The sequence below is a fragment of the Leucoraja erinacea genome, chromosome 7 (genome assembly GCF_028641065.1).
Source record: "Leucoraja erinacea ecotype New England chromosome 7, Leri_hhj_1, whole genome shotgun sequence".
Lineage (NCBI taxonomy): Eukaryota > Metazoa > Chordata > Chondrichthyes > Rajiformes > Rajidae > Leucoraja > Leucoraja erinaceus.
This window is the reverse complement of record NC_073383.1, coordinates 24,523,564-24,551,093: the sequence shown is the minus strand read 5'-3', so window position 1 is coordinate 24,551,093 and position 27,530 is coordinate 24,523,564. Positions and strand designations below refer to the sequence as shown.

The 27,530-nt window shown below is 40.1% G+C and overlaps 1 protein-coding gene across 1 annotated transcript in view; it reads left to right on the top strand.

Moving 5' to 3' along the window:
• The window catches only part of LOC129698755 (cytoplasmic dynein 1 intermediate chain 2-like), a 74,677-nt gene that overhangs the window by 41,840 nt on the left and 5,307 nt on the right, over positions 1-27,530 (top strand). Inside the window, exons 6-15 of the mRNA XM_055637989.1 lie at positions 7,664-7,747; positions 8,266-8,428; positions 8,518-8,617; positions 12,811-12,936; positions 14,124-14,270; positions 15,822-15,935; positions 16,339-16,472; positions 21,902-22,046; positions 24,671-24,811; positions 25,003-25,128. Coding sequence (XP_055493964.1) covers positions 7,664-7,747; positions 8,266-8,428; positions 8,518-8,617; positions 12,811-12,936; positions 14,124-14,270; positions 15,822-15,935; positions 16,339-16,472; positions 21,902-22,046; positions 24,671-24,811; positions 25,003-25,128 — 1,280 coding nt within the window. The remainder of the gene's footprint in view (positions 1-7,663; positions 7,748-8,265; positions 8,429-8,517; positions 8,618-12,810; positions 12,937-14,123; positions 14,271-15,821; positions 15,936-16,338; positions 16,473-21,901; positions 22,047-24,670; positions 24,812-25,002; positions 25,129-27,530) is intronic.

The following is a 27,530-nucleotide window of genomic DNA, read 5'->3' as shown; positions in this document are numbered from 1 at the left end:
TGTTAAGACAGAGTTAAAAGTTGATGGTTCATTAACCTTGTGTTCGGTGTTCATTGGCAATAGTTGTTCACTATTGCAGTAATTGCTACATCAGTGCAGAGTCTTTATTGTAGAGTCTGCTTGAGTGAAATCTATTGATGAAAGCCAGACTGCAATAAATCTGAAAGCAAGTGGCATTTTAGTTTAGAAATTGACAATATGGCACAAAACTGCTTTGATGTAGCTGCCCTCTTGCACTCTAAATTTGTTAAGCATGTTATCATTTCAGAAAAGGGAATATTTTTCTTTAACTCCTACGAAATGGAATACCCAGGTACTTCACTGTACAAAAAACTGAAATTGTGAATGTTTTGGGGTAACCAATACGGAACTTATTAGCAGAGCTAAGTATTGAAAGCACATTACAATCAGATTTTTAATATTTGATATTTTCCAATAAATGTTTAATTTGAAACTGCGAGAATTCGATATAGCTCTTGGAGTTAACAGATTCAAGGGATATAGGGAGAAAGCAGGAATGGAATGGGCCAAGATCATATTGAATGGCGGTGCTGGCTCGAAGGGCTGAATGGCCTACTCCTGCACCTGTTTTTCTATGTTTCTATTGTACAAAATGGAAGTCAAAATATGGCCCTCTGCGTAATCTTGAAATTAAGCATCAGTGTCTGAGATTAGAAACTAGAAAATGGAAATATGTTAGGGCATTGGAAAGATTATTATAATTTCCTTTTTTTTGTCGATAACAAAATAAAAATAATGGAATTTAATTTTGAAAAGTGAAATAGTATAACACAAAATTATTTTATTTTTTAAAGTTATTTTTGGCTACAAATAATTAATCAGGCAAGATGCTATTTTTTCCAAAAGTTAAATATTAGTGTTAATCAAAAGCTAACAATAAATGTTGGTTCTCTATTACTTTAAAAAAAATCACAAGCTTTTGGATGAAAACGGAAGTGAAGTAAACAGATTTTCAGGGTGCATGTCAACAGTGATTACTGAAAATGCTCTTAAAAAAACTTTTCAATTCATTTAATTGTTTTTGCACTAGCAAATGTGTTGACAATACATCTAATAATGTTAATTGATTTTGTTTTGTGATTTTTACAATGTGGCTGCTGTGGAGGCTACTGAACAGTTGCATTTGTTGGGAACAAGTATTAGAACACCCTAGTGATTGAAATGAGTGGGTAACCCGAGAACTCCATGTTTCAGATAAGAAACGATGAATCATAAAACTTAGAAGTTAAAATCTCCAGGGACTTTTACTATGGTATTGGTTGGTCGCTAGCAGCTTGCTTCATATTCTGAATTAAAGTGATTAATGTGTTTTAGAATTATCCGTGCCATAGTAGTTATTATTTCATGTGTGTAGCTAGGTTCAGGTTACAGAACACAAACAAATTTATAATAAAAATAGAAAATGCTGGAAACCCATAAGGGATTGCTGTGACCTAAACTATTAGCTCTTCTTCACAAGTTTACAAGTTATAGGAGTAAAATTAGGTCATTCGGCCCATGGCTGATCTTTGCCTCCTATTCTCATTTTCCTGCCTTCTCCTCAGAACCCTTAACAACCGTTCTAATCAAGAATTTGTCTATCTGCCTTAATATCCACTGATTTGTCCTCCACAGCCCTCTGTGGCAATGAGTTCCACAGATTAACTACCCTCTGACTAAAGAAGTTCCTCCTCACCTCCTTTCTAAAAGAGCGCTCTTTAATTCTGAGGCTATGATCTCTGATCCACTAGGGAAACATCCTTACCACATCCACTCAATCTAAGCCTTTCATTATTCTGTAAGTTTCAATGAGGTCCCTCCTCAAACTCCAGTGAGTAGAAACATAGAAACATAGAAAATAGGTGCAGGAGTAGGCCATTCGGCCCTTCGAGCCTGCACCACCATTCAATATGATCATGGCTGATCATCCAACTCAGTATCCTGTACCTGCCTTCTCTCCATACCCCCTGATCCCTTTAGCCACAAGGGCCACATTTAACTCCCTCAGGCTCAGTGCTGTCAAGTGCTCATCTTATGCTAACCCACTAATTCCTGGAATCATTCTTGTAAACCTCCTCTGGATCCTCTCCAGACACAGCACATCCTTCCTCACATATGGGGCCCTAATTTGTTCACAGTATTCCAAATGTGACCAGCACCTTACAGAGCCTCAGCATTACATCTCTGTTTTTGTTTTACATTCCTCTTGATATAAATGCTAACATTGAATTTGCCACCTTCTTTCCGCAAATGCCATCTGGCCTGCTGAGTGCTTCCAGCATTTTCTGTTTTTATTTCACCTGTATTACTTTTTTATTTTTCTGCATGCAATTTTAGCATACACTAAGTGCACCAGAGAATAGATCTTTAAGTTTGTTGCACAAGATGAGTCCATATAGCCCAGCAGCTGATTCCTTAATGTAATGTTATTGTATTTTATGTAAAATAAGATAGGATAAAGTTTCTATTATGTTTATAAAATTGATCATCTATGAAGATCCAAAGAGTCTTCTTTCCCAAAAAGCATTGTCATTCGAGGTATTATTTCTTAGGTTGCTAGATGAGCAACAATGTTCTGTGAATGTTAGGTGCTCTTACAATTGTTATCCATTCAGATCTCTTGTTGTAATAAAGTAGCTTTCTCCCTCACATTTAATATCATGGGTAAAATTGTTTGTCTTATGTAATCTCAAATATTTACTGCATTATTAGAAACAAATATATTGAAGTGTCACTGGCCAGTTTCAACAGAGATATCAATGCATTCTCATGGATTATTGGGTTAAGGCTTGAGGTGATCATTCTGTTTCTATGTATATATTATTTTTGAATGAATGCAGCTGTATTTCCACTTTTTGCTGTAAGATTATTCCATGTGATGTAAAACATAGTTATTATAGTTGTGAGATTCTAGTCCTGAGAAAATGTTCATTTTTAAATTATTTAATGTTAAGGTTTTGGATTTGATTGTATGTAAAACTGTCAACAAAGTGACATGGGGTGGCAAGCACACCTGCAGAGATTATTTCAATCTTGGGTGTCGCGTTTCTAGTTTTGTGCTTGAACAGCGTTGGACCCCTACTATGACAGACTGCTTTCAGATTAATAGATTGTTCAGTGTATAAGTGATTTCTGTGAAAGGATGTGCGTCTTCTGTGTCTCAGTGTGATTATTTTTGAAAAAAAAGCTTTCATTTTAAAGTAGCACAAAAGCTATAATTGGCATGCTTTGTACAGAAGTGTCAGTGTGTGAGAGATCGGAATCACTGTGAATTCTTTTTAAGCATTTCTTCCCCTCTGCACTACCGCCTCCTCAGTGGGGTCATGCAGATCACTAGCTTCTCCTGAAATGGCCATTTTCTCTGGCAGGTGTATTATACCCTGTGTTTTCAGATTGTTTTTTTCTTTCTGAATGGATGGCAGGTTGATTGCTCTGGCTACATTCTTAGAGAAAGGGCTGACAAATGCAGCAGTCCTTGCTCAAAAGGCAGTGATTGCTGTTTTCCTTTGCAGCTGATTGACGCCCTTGAAAGGAAGATTTTAACTTTCCAATTTGGTTGCAAGTATGAGCATATCTGCAGGATATTGAAATTGTTCATGTTATTAACCCATTTTTGTAAACTTGACAGAATAGTAGGCAAATTCAATCCCTATTTACTGTTAAATTTATACATATGATTATCATTTTTATAAAGCAAAAGTTAATATTGTAGTATGCATTTACCACTATTTTTCTGAGTTGGGGGGGGGGAGGGGGAGATAATTGCATTGTCATTGTCTGCATAAAAAGTGTTTGTTGTAAGGATATGAAAATCTCTTATAGCAAACACATTTATGTTAGTGTGGCTTGGCAGCTGTTGTGGTCTTCGTGATGTATTTTATTCAGTCTTCAGACTGAATGGTTGCCTTTAACTCCCCTGGTGGGCCAGTAATTGCAGTCTTGATGTTGGAGTAAATGTGATTGGAGGCAGTCAGGCAGAAAATGTTGTGCCATCCCAGTGCCACCTTGTATTGGAGAACATAATCTCAGTAGTACCATCTGTTCTTTGTTGTCTAGTCATCTGGACTAGCTGCTGAGACCTGGTTTGGGCAGCTGGTTTCCATTCTTTGACTAGCTCATCTCGTGCAGTGGAGTAGCTTGCTACCCTCAGTAAATAAACTGAACTGACAAACCAATAGCTTTCCAAAATCAGAATTTATATTTGGTGCATGGAACCTTCATGCGGCACTGTTTCTCGATAGCAGTGTGACTTGGCTAAAAGACATAAACTAGGAGGTAGGAACAATGGGTAAAACAGAATGAAATAGATTTTTAAGAGAAGAAATATAAACTGGTATTTTCACATAAAAACCACATGAATTAAAGCAACAGAAAAACAATGGGAAAAGAAAAACAAAATTAAAAAAAAATTTAATATAACCATATGGACATAAGCTGCTTTTTCCCTCCTATGGTCCCATGTTAATTGTTCTTTAGGATTGCCCAGTAGTGATTCAGCATGCTTTAATAATATTTAATAATACAATCAACTCCTTAATTGAAAACAAAGTGCTGGAGTAAACTAGTGAGTCTACTCGTTCATAAGTGATAGGAGCAGAATTAGGCCATTCGGCCCATCAAGTCTACTCCACCATTCAATCATGGCTGATCTATCTTTCCCTCTCAACCCCATTTTCCTGCCTTCTCCCCATAACCCCTGACACCCGTACTAATGAAGAATCTATCTGGCATGCATCTGAGGAGGGAATAGACAAATACAATTTAATTTCAGGTCAGGGTCCCCCAGATGTATGCACTGGGGAAAAAGCTAGAAAATAGAGATGGAGGTGGAGCAAATATGCATATAGAAACATAGAAATTAGGTGCAGGGGTAGGCCATTCGGCCCTTCGAGCCTGCACCGCCATTCAATATGATCATGGCTGATCATCCAACTCAGTATCCCGTACCTCCCTTCTCTCCATACCCCCTGATCCCCTTAGCCAGAAGGGCCACATCTAACTCTCTCTTACATATAGCCAATGAACTGGCCTCAACTACCCTCTGTGGCAGAGAGTTCCAGAGATTCACCACTCTCTGTGTGAAAAAAGTTCTCCTCATCTCGGTTTTAAAGGATTTCCCCCTTATCCTTAAGCTGTGACCCCTTGTCCTGGACTTCCCCAACATTGGGAACAATCTTCCTGCATCTAGCCTGTCCAACCCCTTAAGAATTTTGTAAGTTTCTATAAGATCCCCTCTCAATCTCCTAAATTCTAGAGAGTATAAACCAAGTCTATCCAGTCTTTCTTCATAAGACAGTCCTGACATCCCAGGAATCAGTCTGGTGAACCTTCTCTGCACTCCCTCTATGGCAATAATGTCCTTCCTCAGATTTGGAGACCAAAACTGTACGCAATACTCCAGGTGTGGTCTCACCAAGACCCTGTACAACTGCAGTAGAACCTCCCTGCTCCTATACTCAAATCCTTTTGCAATGAAAGCTAACATACCATTCGCTTTCTTTACTGCCTGCTGCACCTGCATGCCTACCTTCAATGACTGGTGTACCATGACACCCAGGTCTCGCTGTATCTCCCCCTTTCCCAATCTGCCACCATTTAGATAATAGTCTGCTTTCCCGTTTTTGCCACCAAAATGGATAACCTCACATTTATCCACATTATACTGCATCTGCCAAACATTTGCCCACTCACCCAGCCTATCCAAGTCACCTTGCAGTCTCCTAGCATCCTCCTCACAGCTAACACTGCCCCCCAGCTTAGTGTCATCCGCAAACTTGGAGATATTGCCTTCAATTCCCTCATCCAGATCATTAATATATATTGTAAATAGCTTTTTATCAAGAGATAAAAATAGCAAAAGAAAAACTTTTACCTCCAAGATGCACCTGCAGAATTAGGGCTTAAAAGAATCACACCCTAACTTTGGCTGGTTGCAAACCCTAGAATTCCTTGCTGCCAATGTGAGAATGCAGTATTAAGAATAAAGGGCCACCATCATCAGCTCAGTGTGGATAGGGATGGACAAGAAACATTGTTTTCACAGCATAACACATATCTGCAAGAAATAATTAAAGAGTGATTGGCCGAGAAATTCATTCTTTTTGGTTCTGTTTTCATTCCATCGGAATTGCCAAGACATTGTAGTAAAATTTGTAATCCAATAATAGTTGCATACCAGAACATTTGCATCATTTTGTGATTCCTTTGGAAGGAGGTTTGGTTTGGATGATGTGTCTTGCGGATTTCAGCCAGGAAGTTGGAACTTGCCAAATGCTAGCAAAGATCCAATATTCCTGCAACACCAAAGCAAGAGCTGCACTAACAACCTCTTGGAACCCTAGAGTTGAAAGCAGGCTTTGAATGGAGATAGCAGGATAATTGAATATGGGATGAGATACTTCTGTGGCAGCGATCATAGAAATGGCAGCAAAGATGGGATGTTTTAATTTATTTCATTCTATGAAGTTTGCTTTGGTCTGTAGAAGGTAACCATGCAGATACTTGAGAAGGAAAGCAGATGATTTTAGTTATGGATTATAGATGCAGATTTTGCCTTGTATTTGACTTGTTTCTTCAATTTCTGTAACTTCAAGTTTTTACTTTAAAATACCTTTTTTTGTGTGATGTGATTATGCCATATGAGCTGGTCCTGATATATGTTATAATCAAATTGAAATAGATCATATAATCTTTAATGTTGTAGAATATGATACTTAGTTTTTACTCTTTATAAAATAAAAAAGTGTGCTGGGATCAATCTTTGGTTTTAAAAACACTTATCACTGACAAAATGACAAGTGAGTTGGTTTTCCCTTCTGATCAATCCACTCCATAAGAACGTACTCAGAAGCCATTGTTCTAAAAATAACTTGGCTGTCGAGCCCCAAGAGATCATGCCGCAGGCTTGTAATGCAAATTCTAGTATTATTAGAAAAAAATAAAACTATTTTGAAGTACAAAGTCTATTAAGAATTACCTTTTTTTCTGTATAAATCTTCTCTTTACATCACCTAAATAAAAATATATAATATGTATCACATTCCTACTTGTGTTGGGTGATGCTGCTGCCGTGAAAACTGGGGGCAATATCACATTTTGTAGACAAAAAAAATAGAAGTTTAAAGGCCATTTTTTTAAATTCTGATTTGTTTTCTACTCTACCACATTTCTTCAAAAAGGTATGATTTAGAAAATTTTAGGAACTACTTCATTGATGTCTTTTTTGTATATTAAATGGACTCCCAAGTGTATGTTGAAACATACTTTTTTCCAATTTTCAAGTCTGAGCTACAACTAACAAGCTGTGAACAAGATATAAAGCTGTTAAATGTCAGTACATCTGACAATAGAGACATCAAATAAAGTGATTGTCATGCCATTTTCAAGATAGATTGAAGCTATTAGTTAGTTCATTGCCTTGACATTGACGGTCTGAAAATGGTGGCTCTTCAGACAGTTGTAATATAATTTATCTTTCTCCATTTTTAGTAATGATCTCAGCAATGTTTCTTGAGATAATCAAAATTCACATGCTATTAACTTCAGAAAGGACACGTTTAATATGAAAACTTCAGGACAATATCAAAACAATGTAATTGAAGATGAGATGTTTCAGGATTTCTGAAAGGATACAGTATTCAGTTTCATGGTTGTTATGTTTCAGCAGAAGAGGAGGAGGAAGAAATTATACCCAAGCAAGTAGCTGAACCAGAACCAATACAAATACAGAAAGAAGAAGATAAAGAAGGTATTTTGGGATGATCATTTATTTTGTCGTGAAATCTATTTTCAACTACTTTGTATATTCTGTGAACAAGCACCATAGCTAAAAGCTAACCATGTGCTGTGTACTATCGATAGTAAATATCTGGCACAAAACAACTTAACTGTCAATTATGACAGAATATATTTTGCTTCAGGTTTACCCTGAGATCCTAGCATTTACTTCTAGATCTTATGTAGCATCTCTTGTTCTTTAAATTTTACAGAATTGCAGTGTTCTGTTATATGGTTTAAGTGTTCACATGAATACTTGCTTACTCCATTGTTCTGGGGGGGGGGGGGTCAAAGCCATTATGGCTGATCTGGTGATGCAGTGCCTATAACACTACATGCCTTAATACTATAATAATGCATGCTTTGATGCGCCTTGAAATGAATTGGGATTTTATAATTATAAGATTAAGATGCTAAAATTATCTCTAAATTAAATAAAAATCAATTGTGGATCTGAAGTAAGAAAACTTTGTTTACTTCATTTTATAGGTTTATCTCGTGAACTTACAGAAGAGGAAAAACAGCAGATAATTCACTCTGATGAATTCCTCACATTCTTTGATCACAGCACTAGAATAATTGAACGAGCTCTTGCAGAGCATAAAGATTTGTTTTTTGATTACAGTGGCAAGGATTTAGAAGAAAGAGAGGGGTAATATTTACATCTGTTCCTGTAGTTGTAGTGACAGCTGTGATTGATAAACAAATCAAGAGTTTTGACTGCATTTTGTTTCTTAATAGAGAACTCCAAGGTGGAGCCAAACTTTCTCTAAATAGAGAGTTTTCTGATGAACGCTGGTCAAAACATCGTGTGGTTACGTGCATGGACTGGTCACCTCAGGTAAATTGGAGACTTATTTTCTCATGCTTTAAAGTTGTTCAATCTATATATTACTAAAAATCTCATCTTGTTTGTTTCTATCTGTCCATGCGCGTATATGTGTGTGACCAAGGACCCACGGCAAAATGGTACACGATAGTGCTAACAATTTTGCACAACCTTACTCACCATTGTCTTGTGGTGGTCTGTGTCAATTTTTGTTCAGATTCACGTTATATTTTACAAGTTATTCATAATTTTTAACTTTAGAAATTCAAGTTTAAGAAACATTTAGCAGCTGAAATCCTTGTTGGCCCAGCTTGAAACAAATTTGCAATCGAGGAAGATTCAATCCTTCCAGCAAGTTTTTAGCTGAACAGGAGAGGGAGGGGATTAATTGCATTATTTTTTAAAGTCCTCAAAGCAAGAGGAGGGGGGGGGGCAGTGCTGGGGATATGCCCCTGCACAGTTGGGGGCTATGGGTGAGTGCTGGAATATGGGGGAACATGTGAATGGTGGAATATTGCATTGGGGGAACGGGTTGCATTGGGGGAACGGGTGAGTGGTGGAATATTGCGTTGGGGGCGGGTTGCGTTGGGGGAACCAGGCCTCCCGTGTGACAGAGACCCAATGGGTCCCACTTAAGGGAGCAAACTCATTCAGCCCTCCGCATTCAAGGAAAGTAAGTTCAGGAAGGGGCTACAGGACGTGAATCCAGGCAATTGATTAGATGCAGAATAATCTGGCCCAATATATATTTGATATATTTTTCTTCAGTGAGACTGTCTCATTTCCTCTCCTTAAATTTCATTTCATTTCCATCACTCCACCCTATTTTAGGTTTTATTTGCAGTATACTTCCCACCTGTTGTACATACTGTTAGAAATTGAAACTTTTTTTTGAAATACTCAAGATCAAAAATCATGAACAGAAATACAGAGGCTTACACTGCAAGATGCAAACCACTGGTTAGCTGCAAAAATAAGATGTCGACAAAAATGCTGGTGAAACACAGTAGGTGAGGCAGCATCTATGGAGCGAAGGAATAGGTGACGTTTCAGGTCGAGACCCTTCAGACTGATGTGGGGGTGGGGGGGGGAGGGGGGCGTGAAGAGGAAAGGAAGAGGCGGAGACAGTGGGCTGTGGGAGAGCTGGGAAGGGGAGGGGAAGGAGGGAAAAAGCAAGCAAGGACTACCTGAAATTTTTTCAATGTTCATACTGCTGTGGTGTAATCTGCCCAAGCGAAATATGAGGTGTTGCTCCTCCAATTTGCGATGGGACTCACTCTGGCCATGGATGAGGCCCAGGACAGAAAGGTCCGATTCGGAATGGGAGGGGGAGTTGAAGTGTTGAGGTACTGTGAGATCAGGTTGGTTAATGTGAACTGTGCGGAAGTGTTGGGCGAAGCGATCGCCAAGCCTGCGCTTGGTCTCACCGATGTAGAGCAGTTGACACCTAGAGCAGCGGATGCAATAGATGAGGTTGGAGGAGGTGCAGGTGAACCTCTGCTTCACCTGGAAAGACTCCTTGGGTCCTTGGATGGAGTCGAGGGGGGAGGTAAAGCGACAAGTGTAACATTTCCTGCAGTTGCAACGGAAAGTACATGGGGAGGGGGTGGTTTGAGTGGGAAGGGACGAATTGACCGAGTTACGGAGGGAGCGGTCTCTGCGGAAAGCCGAAAGGGGAGGAGAAGGGAAGATGTAACCAGTGGTGGGATCCCGTTATGAAAATGTCAGAGGATTATCTGTTGTATGTGACGGCTGGTAGGGTGAAAGATGAGGACAAGGGGGACTCTGTCATTGTTACGAATGGGGGGGGGTGGGAAATGAGAGCGGAGCTACGGGATATAGAGGAGACCCTGGTGAGAGCCTAACGTCAGCTATTCCTTCGCTCCACCCGCTGAGTTTCTCCAGCATTTATGTATACCATCGATTTTTCCAGCATCTGCAGTTCTTTTTGTAAAAATAGGATGGCCCGTTTACAGTTTGTCAAGAAGTACTTACAAGAGCAACCACGGTTCTGGAAAAGGGTCTTGTGGACAGATGAGACGAAGATTAACATATCAGGGTGATGGCAAGAGCAAAGTATGGAAGAGAGAAGGAACTACCCAAGATCCAAAGCATACCACCTCATCTGTGAAACACGGTGGTGGGGGTGTTATGGCCTGGGCATGTATGGCTGCTGAAGGTACTGGCTCAATAACCTTCAACTGCTGATGGTAGTAGCATAATGCATTCTGAAGTGTACAGACACATCCTATCTGCTCGGGTTCAAACAATTGTCTCAAAACTCTTTGGCCGGTAGTTCATTCTACAGCAAGACAATGATCCCAAACATACTGCTAAAGCAACAAAGGAGTTTTTCAACGATAAAAAAATTGTCAATTTTTGAGTGGCCAAGTCAATCACCCGATCTGAACGCAATTGAGCATGCCTTTTATATGCTGTAGAGAAAACTGAAGGGGACTAGCCCCCAAAACAAGCATAAACTAAAGATGGCTGCAATACAGGCCTGGCAGAGCATCACCAGAGAAGACACCCAGCATCTGGTGATGTCCATGAATCGCAGACTTCAAGCAGTCATTGCATGCAAAGGATATGCAACAAAATACTAAACATGACTATTTTCATTTACATGACATTGCTGTGTCACAAACATTATGGTGCCCTGAAATGGGGGGACTATGTATAAACACTGCTGTAATTTCTATATGGTGAAACCAAAATGTATATAAATGGCTTTTATTAAAATCTGACAATGTGCACTTTTTTTTTTTTCTCTTACTAATCTCAAATTGTGGAGTACAGAGGCAAATAAATAAATGATGGGTCTTTGTCCCAAACATTATGGAGGACACTATGACAATTAAACTCTCTTGACTAATTAAAGATCATATGTTAAACATGCTGATTTAATGTTCCAGAATTTCACAATTCTGTATCTAATCTATCCATCCATCTCTCTATCCATCCATCTATCCATCCATCCATCCACCCACCCATTCATCTCCAACTCTAACTCCAACGGTGCCATCTGTTTCATCATGTCCTGCCACTCCCTTCCGTCTCCAGCTAGCATGGCAGCTCTGACCGGAGAGTTGATGTAATATAATCAGGGGCTGAAACCTTGGTGCTGTGTTGGCCATCCATCATGATGCAGTTTTACTCAAGGGTAAGTTGGGCAGATGTGCAGTCCTCTCCCAGCAAGAATGAAACACAATACACACCAGAAATTCAACATAAAACATCCACCACAGTGGGACCAGCACTTCCCTCTGTGATGGAAGGCACAAAAGTTCAGTCAGTCTCTCACCTTCTGTGGACCTGTGGTCTAGGCCCTGAACTCTCCGCAGTCGCCGCTTCTGACTGCCCGATGTACAGGCCTTCTCGCCAGGATGATGGAAACTCCGACGTCGGGATGGATCAGGACGCCCCGAGGCTTGGAATTCCCGAATTGGCCACATCCCACCGGAGACCGCGACTTCACGATGCCAGGTCCACAGGCCCAGCGGTCGGGGCACCTCTTCTAGTGATCCTCGGCAAAGGTCACGGGCAGCTCCGCGATGCTAAAGTCCGTGCAGCTCCTATGGCTAGAAGCTCCACCGACCGAGCTCCATGATGTTAGAGCAGGCCCCCCGCGGTCGGAGCTCCAACACTGGCAATCCTCGGCAGAGGACAGTAGCTCCGTGATGTTGAAGTCCACGCTGCGCCTGCTGCTGAAGCTCTGGGCCGGTCTCCAGTCGGAAAGGTCGCACCGACCCAGTTGGTAGGCAGTGGGGGGGGCGAAAAATGTGGCACGGAGAAAAGTTGCATCTCCGCCGAGATAGGTGACTGGAATCAGTTTCCCCCATTCAACCCCAGCATCCCCGGCATAAAACACACCCAGAGACACTAATATATACTTTCAGGCACACTAAAAATAGCAAAAAGTGTTAAAAAAAAACCACACGAGCTGTTGGCGGGGCTGCCACGCGCGGCGCCATCTTGGAAAAGATTCTGTTTAATAATAAATCATTTTATATTTTCCCATAGCGCTACATCAGGTTTTTTTTCAATTCCTGAAGTGTTTTCTTATTTACAGCAGGTGTCAGCTACTTCTGTATTATACTGACTGACTCAGAGCAAAGTTTAACTTCCATTCAGAATGTTGTAACTGCATCTGAGGCAGTTTTGCTTTCCTTATCATGATCCCTTCCTGTTTTTGCTGTCAACAGTATCCAGAACTCCTTGTTGCCTCGTACAACAATAACGAGGATGCTCCCCATGAACCAGATGGTGTAGCCCTTGTATGGAACATGAAATTTAAGAAAACAACTCCGGAGTATGTCTTCCACTGCCAGGTATCGTTGGATATCTTGTCTGGGCATGGTTTTCATTGAAGAAAAACTGTATCTTTGTTCTTGAATGCATGTTAGTTATTTAATCAATCTGGAATGTTAATTTTTAAACACTTGAAGTTTTTAATGCACATTTTAGCATATATGTGAGGAACGTTTAGCAACATGCAAGAGATTTTACAAGTCTTTAGTAACAATGAAAATATATCATATTGACATTATAGAGTCATACAGCACAGAAACGAGCCCTTTGGTCCTACTCGTTAATCCAACTAAGAAACCCCATCTAAGCTAGTCATGTTTACCTGCATTTGCCCATAACTCTCTGCACCGTTCCTATCTATGTACCTTTCCAAATATATTTTAAATGTTATTATTGTTCTATATAGCCCCAAAAAGTTGCCTCTCAGATTCCTATTAAATCTTTCCCATCTTATGCCATCTATTCTAGATTCCTCTACACTGTGGGAAAAGGATGCTGTGCATTCATCCTATCTATTCCTTTCATAATTTCATACACCTCTATAAGATCAACGCTCAGCCTCCCGCACTACAAGCTATAAAGCCCTAGCCTGCCCATCCTTTCTTTATAGCTCAGACTCCAGTCCTGGCAAAATCCTTGTAAATCTTCTCTGCGCTCTTTACGTCATTAACGTCATTTTTCCAAATAGGATGATCAAAACTGAATACATTATTCCAGTGTGGCCCTACGAATGTCTTGTACAACTGTAACATAACATTCAACCTGTATGCTCAATTCCCTGACTGCTGAAGGCCAACATGCCAAAAACCTTCTTGACCACCCAATCTACTTGCGTCGTTACTTTCAGACATAGACTTCTCTGCACCATCACTGGGATTTGGAATTAATACAGAAGGGTGCTCATTGGTTGATATGGCCTATATTCTGTACCATATGATTCTGTGACTCTATTGCAAATGGCTAGGGTGCTGTTTGCAAAGGGATTGAATGCATGGAAACCACAATATCAATAGATTTTGTGTAACTAGAATGTATATAGTAATAATCAAAGATGTTTATTAATTACACATTAGATGTGCGGCATTAGATAAGTTGTCAGGAAATCAGATGGTTGAGCAACAGTTTCTGATCCATCCTATCAATTAAACATATGCTATTGAAAAATACCTTTTTATCTTGATATCAAACTGACTTTGTTTTACAACAGTCATCTGTAATGTCAGCTTCTTTCGCACGATTTCATCCAAATCTGGTGGTTGGAGGAACATATTCTGGTCAGATTGTGCTGTGGGATAATCGCAGTAATAAAAGGACGCCAGCCCAGAGGACTCCACTCTCTGCTGCTGCCCATACGGTAAAGTTCAGAACATTCATACATGGAAGCTGCTCTCTGCATTGTGAAGTATAACTTTAAAAACTCAGATATTAAAATGTATTAATGGAAAACCTGTGAATAATATCTGTTGTTTGCTCTGCTAAATGATTCAATAATGAAATAAACCCGTAAAATGCTGGCGACACTCAGCAAGTCAGGTGGCACGTGTTCAGGGATAAATAGAGTTAACGGTTTAGGCAATGGATTTTCATTAGAACTGAGGAAAGTAATAACATTTTCATACTTTTAAGTTGCAAAGAAAAGGGAAGAACAAAGTGAAATCCCTTTTTACATCAATGTTGTTAAGAGTCTTGCTATTTATTGTATAATTTCCTCTTGCGTTTCTTGATAAGCAATGAAGTAAAAGGCAACTGTAAATAGTCTGGAATATGGAGATGAAATCATAGTCACTTCAAAGATGAAATTGATGTTATTAAATAGGAGAGCAGCTTGAGGTATCGAGTGGCTTACTCCTCCTGATTCATAAGTTCTTAACAGTTGGAAAATTGAACTATGCAGTTGAAAGCTGTTTCACTTGTGCTAGAAAGGAAGTAATGGTTCAGGAAAAAAGATAGTTCAGTAGTATGGAAAGTATCATCAGAACAAAGACAGTGGAGCAGGAGGAATCGGGAGAATGGAACTGAAGTCCTTATGGAAAACAAGGGTAGGCAAGATAGCCGTGGGAATTTGTGGGCTTGTAATGGAAATACATCACTAGTTCTATCAATAATGGATAATGTTTGCTTCATTGACATGGAGATAGACAAGACAAGTCAAGAAAGGGAAGGGAACTGCCAGATAATGAACCAAGTAAAAGTGAGAGCAGAGTAGAAAGCAGCCCATCATCTTTCTAGACACATGGCAGCCCTCTGTGCTCAATATTGAATACTACAATGGCAGGTAACTATCGCTGTAGTTTGTGTTTGAAGCGGCCAGCAGAGATGCAAGGTCATCAAACGTTTTAACATTAACTTAGTTTTTCTCTCTCTGCAGATGTTACCTGAGCTGCAGAGCATTTCCAGCCTTGTGTGTTATCTGTGTCCTCATTTGTCACCCATTTACACTTGATTCAGATGGATTAGTGTAGATTAGCAAGCCTTCACCACCCTTTCAGATGGCACCAACAATATCTGCGTCACCCAGTATCTTGATCACCACCCTCTCACAGACAAGTTCCTTCCTTCTCTGCACCCCTTTCTTCTTTCAATGGAAAACATGCCTGTTTTCTTATTTTTCCCAGTTCTGATGAAAGGACATCAATCTGAAATGTTTAAGAAAGAATTGCAGATGCTGGAAAAATCAAAGGGAGGCAAAAAGCTTTGCTCCATAGATGCTGCCTCACCCTCTGAGTATCTCCAGCTATTTTGTCTACCTTCAATCTGAAATGTCATCAGTTTCCCTCTCCAGAGATGTTGCCTGCTTTCTGTATTTCTTTTGAATTTCTTGTATGAATGGCTTTATTCTGTTTTTGAATAATTGAAGTATGATCTTGCATTAATCAGATTAATAAAAGTATAAATCTTCTTTCAGCATCCGGTGTACTGCGTGAATGTGGTCGGTTCTCAAAATGCCCATAACCTGATTAGTGTTTCAACTGATGGGAAGATTTGCTCATGGAGTTTGGATATGCTTTCTCAACCACAGGTAATGTAAATGAATGCAAATAACATTAACATGTCAGCCTATCTATTTATTTCTGTAGATTTTTTAAATTACATATGTACAGATTTATTTACCATTTTAAAAATTAAAGTCTTACAAGCTGCTAAAAACAAAGATACTGTGATGGTTTCAAATTTAGTTTTAAGTTCAATTAATCTTAATACAATAAGAAAATTGGATTGTCAGTGTGAGGACACCAAGCTTTGTTCCCTCCAGGTTTAATATGTGCCTGGGCTGCGATTTTGTTCTTTCATTTTACAACACAGCCCCAACCTCTCCCCCTCTTGTCTTTCAACTGCTTGGGAATTCAGTAAAAGATAACTTGCTTTATTTCTTCAAGAGGAACTGACGAATAAGAATGTTGAATGTAAAATTCTTGTTGCAGGATAGCATGGAGTTGATGCATAAACAGTCAAAAGCTGTAGCTGCTACATGCATGTCCTTCCCATTGGGTGACGTCAACAATTTTGTAGTTGGCAGTGAGGAAGGCTCTATCTACACAGCATGCCGCCACGGAAGGTACAAAGTAGTGTAAAACATACTTGTTTTCAATATTTACTCATTTATTCTTTAAGCATGGAATGCTATAGAGCATCCCCATCAAGCTGAGATTTCCACCCCTTTCCCATAACCTATTGTGTCTAATATACCCATCATCACATTGGATTCTTCTGCCACTGACCTTCACAATCAGCACTAGCCAATTAACCTATAATTGGGATGTGAGAGGACACATCTCAAAAATAGTGGGGGATCCGAGTTTGTGGAGAATGTACAAATTCCATCTAGAAGGTACTTCAGGTCAGAATTGAACTGGGTCACTGGAGTATGTGGCAGCAGTACTAATTGCTGGCCCGTGTGCTGCCATTATCTTCTTGTGCTGCTTCACTGTAAAGTGGTGCACAGAGTAGTGTTAACTTTATAAAGATTCAAAATCTATTACACCAAGTTTTTGTGCTTTCCTTTATTTGAATGATAAAGTTATGTGAATAAAAAAGTGGCATGCAATAATCATTTTCATTTTCACAACCTCTCCCCACTTCATTCCGAATAGAAAACACAAATCTCTATGCTGGTTGTGGTGTCTAAATTGGCTACTTCCTCCATTACAACCATTCACAAAGAGCATCATTTAGAGTAAGGTAGACAAAAAATGCTGGAGAAACTCAGCAGGTGAGGCAGCATCGAAGGAATTGGCGATGTTTCGGGTCGAGACCCTTCTTCAGACTGATGTCAGGGGAGCGGGTAGGACTAAGAAATAATGTAGGTGGAGACAGTGGGACTAGTGGGAGAACTGGGAGGGGGGGGGGGGGGGGGGGGGGATGAAGAGACAGTGCAAGGGCTACCTGAAGTTAGAGAAATCAATGTTCATACTGCTGAGGTGTAAACTACCCAAGCGAAATATGAGATGCTGGTCCTCCAATTTGCGCTGGGCCTCACTCTGGCAATGGTGGAGGCCCAGGACAAAGAGGTCATATTGGGAATGGGAGGGGGAGTTGAAGTGCTGAGCCACCGGGAGATCAGGTAGGTTAAGACGGACTGAGCGGAGGTGTTCAGTGAAACGATTACCGAGCCTGCGCTTGGTCTCGCCGATGTAGAGAAGTTGACACCTGAGAAGAAGGCACGAGTTGACCTGGGAGTTACGGAGGGAACAGTTTCTGCGGAAAGCAGAAAGGGGCGGAGATGTGAAGATATGGCCAGTAGTGGGATCCCATTGGAGGTGGCGAAAATGTTGGAGGATTATATGTTGTTTACAATGGCTGATGTGATGGAAGGTGAGGACAAGGGGGACTCTGTCCTTGTTACGAGAGGGGGGAGGGGAAGTGAGAGCAGAGCTGCGGGATGTCTATGAGACCCTCGTGAGAGCCTCATCTATAATGGAAGAGGGGAACAGGAAACAGGAAGCAAAGAGTAGGAGTAAACGGGTCCTTTTCACAATGGCAGGCAGTGACTAGTGGGGTACCGCAAGGCTCAGTGCTGGGACCCCAGCTATTTACAATATATATTAATGATCTGGATGAGGGAATTGAAGGCAATATCTCCAAGTTTGCGGATGACACTAAGCTGGGGGGCAGTGTTAGCTGTGAGGAGGATGCTAGGAGACTGCAAGGTGACTTGGATAGGCTGGGTGAGTGGGCAAATGTTTGGCAGATGCAGTATAATGTGGATAAATGTGAGGTTATCCATTTTGGTGGCAAAAACGGGAAAGCAGACTATTATCTAAATGGTGGCCGATTGGGAAAGGGGGAGATGCAGGGAGACCTGGGTGTCATGGTACACCAGTCATTAAAGGTAGGCATGCAGGTGCAGCAGGCAGTAAAGAAAGCGAATGGTATGTTGGCTTTCATAGCAAAAGGATTTGAGTATAGGAGCAGGGAGGTTCTACTGCAGTTGTACAGGGTCTTGGTGAGACCACACCTGGAGTATTGCATACAGTTTTGGTCTCCAAATCTGAGGAAATACATTATTGCCATAGAGGGAGTGCAGAGAAGGTTCACCAGACTGATTCCTGGGATGTCAGGACTGTCTTATGAAGAAAGACTGGATAGACTTGGTTTTTTACTCTCTAGAATTTATGAGATTGAGAGGGGATCTTATAGAACCTTACAACATTCTTAAGGGGTTGGACAGGCTAGATGCAGGAAGATTGTTCCCAATGTTGGGGAAGTCCAGGACAAGGGGTCACAGCTTAAGGATAAGGGGGAAATCCTTTAAAACCGAGATGAGGAGAACTTTTTTCACACAGAGAGTGGTGAATCTCTGGAACTCTCTGCCACAGAGGGTAGTTGAGGCCAGTTCATTGGCTATATTTAAGAGGGAGTTAGATGTGGCCCTTGTGGCCAAGGGGATCAGAGGGTATGGAGAGAAAGCAGGTACGGGATACTGAGTTGGATGATCAGCCATGATCATATTGAATGGCGGTGCAGGCTCGAAGGGCCGAATGGCCTACTCCTGCACCTAATTTCTATGTTTCTGTTTCTATGAACCCTCGTTCCCTAAAGAATGAGGACATCTCCAATGCCCTGGTATGGAAAAACCTCGTCCTGGGCGCAGATGCAGCGTAGACAGAGGAATTGAGTGCGAGTCTTTACAAGAAGGGTGGGAAGAAGTGTAGTAAAGATAGCTATGGGAGTCAGTAGGTTTGTAGTAGATGTTGGTCAATCGTCTGTTTACAGTAACACACTTTGGGACATGTTAGGGTCAAGCAAAAATTTATATAAATGCGAGTATGATCTGACAGTTATTACAAAGGCATTGCTACAGGATGATGTAGATTAGGACATGAATATTGAAGGATACATGCCATTTAGGAAACTAGAAAATTTGTGTTAATGGTTCTCTTATTTAATAATTGGCAGTGAAAAAGAAAAATATGAACTGCGTTCAAGAAACAAAGAAGCAGTTAGGGTGGAATGTGAATGAAATACAATAAGACACGTGCATGTTGTGCGGTGGTCTCTCAGCCATTACCATATCTTAGAACAAGGAAGATATTTTGGGAACTGATGGAAAAGGCACATTGATAATTTGGGAAATCTTAATCTACATGTGGTTTGGAAGAAGCAAATAGGCAAAGGTAGATGATGAATTCATAGAATGTTTTCAGGTTAGTTTGTTAGAACAGCTTGTTTTGGAACCAGCCAGAGAAGAGGTTATACGAGAATTGGTTGTACAACAATAGTAGGCAACCTAGTCCAGGTAGCATTGAACACCAATCAATTGAATTTTACATTGTTTGCGGGAGTGGGAATAGGTCCAAAATTATCATTTTAACTAAAGGGCAAAAATGAGTGCAATAAAAGCAGAAATAGAGACCGTGCTAAAGTCATTTAGCATGTCAGGCAGCATTTAGTGGATCGAAGATGGGACCTTCTTCAGACTGATTGAGGGGGTGGGGGAAAGAAAGCTGGAAGATGGGTGGGTACAGGACAAAGTCTGACAGGTGGATATAGGTGAGGGGATTTTTTGATTGGCAGATGGTCGGGCAAAGCAATGGATGAAAAGACAAATGTGAGATAAGGATAGAAGAGGTGCGAATTGTGAAGGCAGAGGATAGAATAGAGGTAGAAGAGAATGGAGGGAGGGGGAAGGGAAGAAATGGATGCAAATCCATGTGAGTGTGGGGAGTGAGGGGCTGTTTGTAGGTTAGTCAACTAAAATTTGAAGAAGGGCCCGACCCAAAACGTCACCTATCCATATTCTCCAGAGATGCTGCCTGAGCCAGTTACTCCAGCTCTTTGCCTTTTTTTGTAAACCAACACCTGCAGTTCCTTGTGTCTGCAATACAACCAGAGTACCTTGCTAGAAAGTTGTAAATGGGTGATGTCCTGATTTTCATATACATTGCTCATATTTACAAAGATAAATATTACATTCTGTTTCATCACTTAAGATAAGTGAACAGGCACCCCTGAGTCCATTGCCTTTCTTGCAGCCACCTTGAAATAGTTCCATCTATATTATGTTCCCTTGCTCTATTGCATCTCCCCAGTGCTTTTTCTATACATAATAGGAGCCAGTATGCATAATTAATAAACATATATGTCATGTGTCTGGAAAGAAAAATGTTGACATTTAACTTTTTTTAGAGGTGCTAGTATGCAGTACTGGTTTGTACTATTTCTCCCATATTGAATTACATCCAGCATGTCTGCCCATTTCACAAGCCCATATCCTCCCGAAGTCTGCTCAATGATTTAGCGTCAGTCTTGGTTACTGGTGAAAACTATTTCAGGGCAACTGGAAGCTTAAGGTCATTGGTCATCAGCGTCCCTCAGAAAGAATTCTTATGCGTTGAAGTTCTGGAAAGTTTCACTGTCTGCTGTATTCTCAGAGGGGAATCTGGCAGGACAGACTTGGTAAAATAAGTGGACTTAAATATAATTTAAGAGATATAACAAGAAATCAGAATTATATCATTTGGATTTAATTTAACAGTAAGAAGAATTATATAGCTCCCATAAAACTGCAAAAGGTCCTAAAGCATATCAGTAAGTAGAATTTCAGAAGAGGTGAACCATGCTATCGTATGTGTTGAACAAGTGTTTGGAATGTTGCAAACCTTAAAGGAGTTGCAAAGTCTTCAAATCTTTGAGATTTAGTGACTCCTGTGAGATTTAGAGGTTGTTCTGAAAGTGAGCTCAGCCAAATTTATAGCCCATTTGCTCTAAATTGATGTTGCAAAAACTGTGATGTGGGTAGCGGAACTGGACAAATGGCGTCTATTATTCAGTAGTTAAATCACCACCAGGAGGACTGATTTCACAGTGTGACCTTGTGCTAGATCATTCCATAAGCATGACAGCTAAAAATATTAAAATATGCAGGGCCTGTGTCTGAAACGGGCAGTAAGTGTCTTGCGTACATAAATTTGGATCTTAATCGTTGTTCTTTGAACATTTACTGAAATTGGTTATAAATAGATGGGAAGTACACCGGGCAATCTCCAATTAGTTGGTCTCAGACATCACGTCACAGAAATCAAAGTATTACACCTCCTGGTAGTGAAATAATACTGTGTCACTGTCAGTATTTCCATTCTGGCAACTTCAGGACTGATCTTTGGAGCCAGCCAAAATTCCAAACAATGCGAGTGAAATTGAAACCCAACTATGCTAAATTCTGAGGCCAACAGCATTGAGTCGTGTCACCAGGACATTGACACCTGTACTTTTGACCTTATTGCTCTGAAGATTAATATCATATCAAAGAAAATGTTTTTGAAATAAATGAAGCTGTTTTCTTGTTGAGATTTATTAAATGATTGGTTCTTCTCAAATGAATATTGAGCAGATGTTTTAAACTTGGCATTCTCCTCCTTGTGACACCATGTTATAAAGATTGTGGCATCTTGCTTGTCTAAACTGTGTTTTCTCCATGCATCAATCTACAATATTTATGAACTTTATTAATAGTAATTTACAAACTTGACTTTCTGTTTGCTGCAGCAAAGCTGGAATTAGTGAGATTTTTGATGGTCATCAAGGGCCAATCACAGGTATTCATTATCACACTGCAGCCGGACCAGCTGACTTCTCTCATCTTTTTGTAACCTCTTCCTTTGATTGGACAGTCAAATTATGGACAACTAAGGTAGGTTTATATTGCTATTCATATTACTAAAGTGCACTAGAACCTGGCTACCTTATCTAACCATGAATGTGTTGGGTTCAGGACAGGTATCAAAAGACAGTGCCCTCCATAATGTTTGGGACAAAGACCCATAATGTATTTATTTGCCTCTGTACTCCACAATTTGAGATCTGTAATAGAGATCTTGAGGTCCCGACCACGGGGGAAAATGGAGGAGGACTGGCCAAATTGTGTGCCTTCCACCACAGTGATGAATGCTGTGGTGGATGTTTATGTTAAACTTTTATCGTGTTTTTGTGTGTGTTCTTTATCATTGTACCGCTGCTGACATATTCATTTCACTTGCACTTATGTGCAATGTGACAAATAAACCGTATTGTATTGTATTGTATTGTATTGTATTGTATTGTATTGTAGAAAAAAATCATGTGATTAAAGTGCAGATTGTCAGATTTTATTAAAGGTTATTTTTACCCATTTTGGTTTCACCATGTAGAAATTCCAGCTGTGTTTATACATAGTCCCCCCATTTCAGGGCACCATAATGTTTGGGACACATGGCTTCACAGGTGTTTGTAATTGTTCAGGTGTGTGTAAATGTATCCTTAATGCAGGTATAAGAGAACGCTCAGCACCTACTATTTCTTCCAATCTTTCCATCACCTTTGGAAACTTTTATTGTTGTTTATCAATATGAGGACCAAAGTTGTGCGAATGAAAGTCAAAGAAGCCATTATGAAACTGAAACGTGAATAAAACTGTTAGAGACATCAGCCAAACCTTAGGCTGACCAAAATCAACTGTTTGGAACATCATTCAGAAGAAAGAGAGCACTGATGAGCTAACTAATCGCAAAGGCCAAGGAAGACCTCCACAGCTGATGACAGAAGAATTCTCTCAACAATAAAGAAAACCCCCCAAACACTTATACGGCAGATCAGAAACACTCTTCAGGAGTCAGGTGTGGATTTGTCAATGACCACTGTCTGCAGAAGACTTCATGAACAGAAATACATTGGCTACACTGCAAGATGCAAACCACTGGTTAGCCGCAAAAATAGGATGGCCCGGTTACAGTTTGCCAAGAAGTACTCAACAGAGCAACCACCATTCTGGAAAAAGGTCTTGTGGACAGATGAGACGAAGATTAACTTATATCAGAGTAATGGCAAGAGCCAATTATGGAGGAGAGAAGGAACTGCCCAAGAACCAAAGCATACCACCTCTTCTTTGTAACACGATGGTGGGGGTGTTATGGCCTGGGCATGTATGGCTGCTGAAGGTACTGGCTCACTTAACATTGATGATACAGCTGCTGATGGTAGCAGCATAATTAATCCTGAAGTGTATAGACACATCCTATCTGCTCAAGTTCAAACAAATGCCTCAAAACTCATTGGTCGGCGGTTCATTCTACAGCAAGACAATGATCCCAAACATACTGCTAAAGCAACAAAGGAGTTTTTCAAAGCTAAAAAATGGTCAATTCTTGAGTGGCCATCAATCACCCGATCTGAACCCTATTGAGCATGCCTTTTATATGCTGAAGAGAAAACTGAAGGGGACTAGCCCTCAAAAGAAGCATAAGCTAAAGATGGCTACAATACAGGCCTGGCAGAGCATCACCAGTGAAGACACCCAGCAACTGGTGATGTCCATGAATCGCAGACTTCAAGCAGTCATTGCATGCAAAGATATGCAACAAAATACTAAACATGACTACTTTCATTTACATGACATTGCTGTGTCCCAAACATTATGTATAAACACGGCTGTAATTTCTACATGGTGAAACCAAAATGTATAAAAATGGCCTTTATTAAAATTTGACAAAGTGCAGATTTTAATAAAGTGCACTTTAACCACATGTGATTTTCTCTATTACAAATCTCAAATTGTGGAGTACAGAGGCAAATAAATAAATAAATGATAGGTCTTTGTCCCAAACATTATGGAGGGCACTGTATACGGGCTAAGTTTGGGGTTGAGCTTTATTCAGGTTAGTTTGACACTGTGTCATGAGGCAGCATTGTTAGTTGCATTCAGCCAGAAAGGACCTCACTTGGGATGTTATTTTTGGGTGTTTCAACTTTGACTGTTTTATGTCGGAGGCAAAATGTGAAAAAGTAAGGAGGCCACAGAGTGAATGAGAATCATTGCCATGGTCAGAAAGCATTATGACAGATTTCCATGGCCAGGGAGTGGCATAAACACATGACAGAATTGTTGGGAACTGGAAGGTGAATGAAGATTAATGTGGGCTTGGAATGGCTTTTTCAGCTATGAATATCACATCTGCCTCTGTGTCAATGTCCTGGTGTAATATTTTGTAAATACCTCTGTCCCAAGTAGGAAATAATGTTAGGACTCTGGCTTGGTATGGAACTAGGTCTTAATGTTAAAATTGAGCATAGCTCCACTGTACTACTGTATTCCATGGCTAGTTTTAACTTGCAATACCTCATATTGATACCAGCTGATGTGATGGACGGGTAAAGCAATATCAATCACATTTGCAGCATACCTTTATTTTGAACTGGCTTGACGAGCCTTCAATGAAATAATGTTTCTTTGTTTTTAAGGGAATTATATAATTTTGTCTTTAAAATGTAAAACCTTTTCAGAATAACAAGCCTCTATACTCCTTTGAAGACAATGCCGATTATGTTTATGATGTTATGTGGTCACCCACTCATCCTGCCATGTTTGCTTGTGTTGATGGAATGGGAAGACTTGATTTGTGGAATCTAAACAATGACACCGAGGTTAGTAGAATCTATTGGCCAACATCACATTTTTTAAAAAAAAGACAATAGTATGAATGTAATCTCAGTAACAGTATTACAAACAAGAAAATAGCTGTTAAATAAATGCATTTTTTCAAAAGACACCCTCCCCATCAAACTTTCAAAATCCTTGTATATTACAAACATAATTTTCTAAACAACTTTTCCAGGTACCTACAGCAAGTATAACAGTTCACAATAATCCTGCACTAAACCGTGTGAAATGGACTCAAACTGGAAGAGAAATTGCTGTGGGCAATTCAGAAGGCCAGATACTGATTTATGATGTGGGAGAGGTGAGTAACTCACCTTTGCTGTTAAATTGTGTATATAGCACAGCAATTTAGAATGGGTTGGGTTTGGTAGGTAAATGTTTGTACATAACAGATGAGAGATGTGAGTATCAAGAAAATTATCAGCAGCTTTGACATCTTGATCTTTCCTCAGTGTTCTTTTGTTAATTATGCCATTCTTCATTGCCTCTCGTCTACTGTCCATCTGAATGGGACTTTTATTTCTAACTAGCACATCTTCAGCACAACTTTTATTCCAACTCTTAAATGGAACCTCTGGAATGTTTATACTGCAGTGCTGCATGACTTTGTCATCTTCTTGTTATCGTTTTCTTTGATTGCACAACCAATGCATTAACAGGCCACCCAACCCACTTTTTCCAATGTGTTTATCAGGGACCTATCTAGATTAGCTAATGCCACAAGCACCTCACTACAATCTCCCATATCAAATTATTTCTTTATTCTTAATATATCCTCCCTGCATGCCAGTATAACATCCTTGTACCAAGGCTATAAATTTGTTCAAATTCAAAATCCATTAAGGTTATCTCAACTTGGGAATTTATCGTCATTCAGTTAAATTTATACTAGAGGAGTAGATCTATTTCTGTGAGGTTTTCTAACTTCTGTAAAGATAGACACAAGATGTATGGTTCATTTCTCTACCAATTCCACAGTATAATTTCTTGTTTCAAGGGAACATTAAGTAGAGCTAATCTTTTCCTTTTTACATTTGCATAGAAGCTTTACAGACTCACACTGGACCATGGCGCTGTTTTGCTTTGTTATCCATCACTACATTCTGAAATGTTCCAAATTCTCCAATTCACTCCCTTTTCTCCCTTCCTTTGCTTTAATTAGAGCCATTTTTCACTTTTGGATTTCTGTATCATAAAAGGAATATATATTGCTTCCAAACCATGTATTAATACTTTCCCAAGTGCCAGAGCCACCTTTGTAGTTTTTATTTAGAACCCTGATTTTAGATCAAACTGAATCATTTTTGATTTTAAATGAAGTTCTCCATGTAAATACCTCTGTCCCAAGTAGGAAATAATGTTAGGACTCTGGCTTGGTATGGAACTAGGTCTTAAAAATGCCCTAAAGACTCCTTGGTGTCCAATCACCAATTAACCCTCCTTCAGTACAAAATACAGCATATAAATAGCCTGTTTCTCAGCATACTAATCCAGAAAACCAATTGGTAGACTGTCTTAATTCATCAAGTACACAGTGCTCTCCATAATGTTTGGGACGAAGACCCATCATTTATTTGTTTGCCTCTGTGCTCCACAATTTAAGATTTGTAATAGAAAAAAATCACATGTGGTTAAAGTGCACATTGTCAATAAAGGCCATTTTTATACATTTTGGTTTCACCATGTAGAAATCACAGCAGTGTTTATACATAGTCCCCCTCCCCCCCCCCCCCCCCATTTCAGGGTGCCATAGTGTTTGGGACACAAACAATGTAATGTAAATGAAAGTAGTCATGTTTAGTATTTTGTTGCATATCCTTTGCATGCAATGGCTGCTTGAAGTCTGCGATTTATGGACATCACCAGTTGCTGGGTGTCTTCTCTGGTGATGCTCTGCCAGGCCTGTATTGCAGCCATCTTTAGCTTGTTTCTTTTGGGGGCTAGTCCCCTTCAGTTTTCTCTTCAGTATATAAAAGGCATGTTCAATTGGGTTCAGATCAGGTGATCGACTTGGCCACTCAAGAATTGACCATTTAGCTTTGAAAAACTCCTTTGTTGCTTTGGCAGTAAGTTTGGGATCATTGTCTTGCTGTAGAATGTACTGCCGGCCAATGAGTTTTGAGGCATTTGTTTGAACTTCAGCAGATAGGATGTGTCTATATACTTCAGAATGCATTATGCTGCTACCATCATCAATGAAGATGTGAGCCAGTACCTTCGGCAGCCATACATGCCCTGGCCATAACACCCCCACCACCGTGTTTCACAGATGAGGTGGTATGCTTTGGATTTGGGCAGTTCTTTCTCTCCTCCATACTTTGCTCTTGCCATCAGAGTGCTCTGATAAGCACTCTTGTAAGTACTTCTTGGCAAACTGTAACTTGGCCATCCTATTTTTTACGGCTAACTAGTGGTTTGTATCTTGCAGTGTAGCCTCTGTATTTCTGTTCATGAAATCTGCTGCAGACAGTGGTCATTGACAAATTCACTACTGAAGAGTGTTTCTGATCTGTTGGACAGGTGTTTGTTTTTTTCCCTTTATTTTAGAGAGAATTATTCTGTCATGTGTTGCGGCCGCAACTATTTACCATATATATTAATGATTTGGAAGAGGGAATTAGGAGCAACACTAGCAAGTTTGCGGATGACACATAGCTCGGTGGCAGTGTGAACTGTGAAGAGGATGTTAGGAGGTTGCAGGGT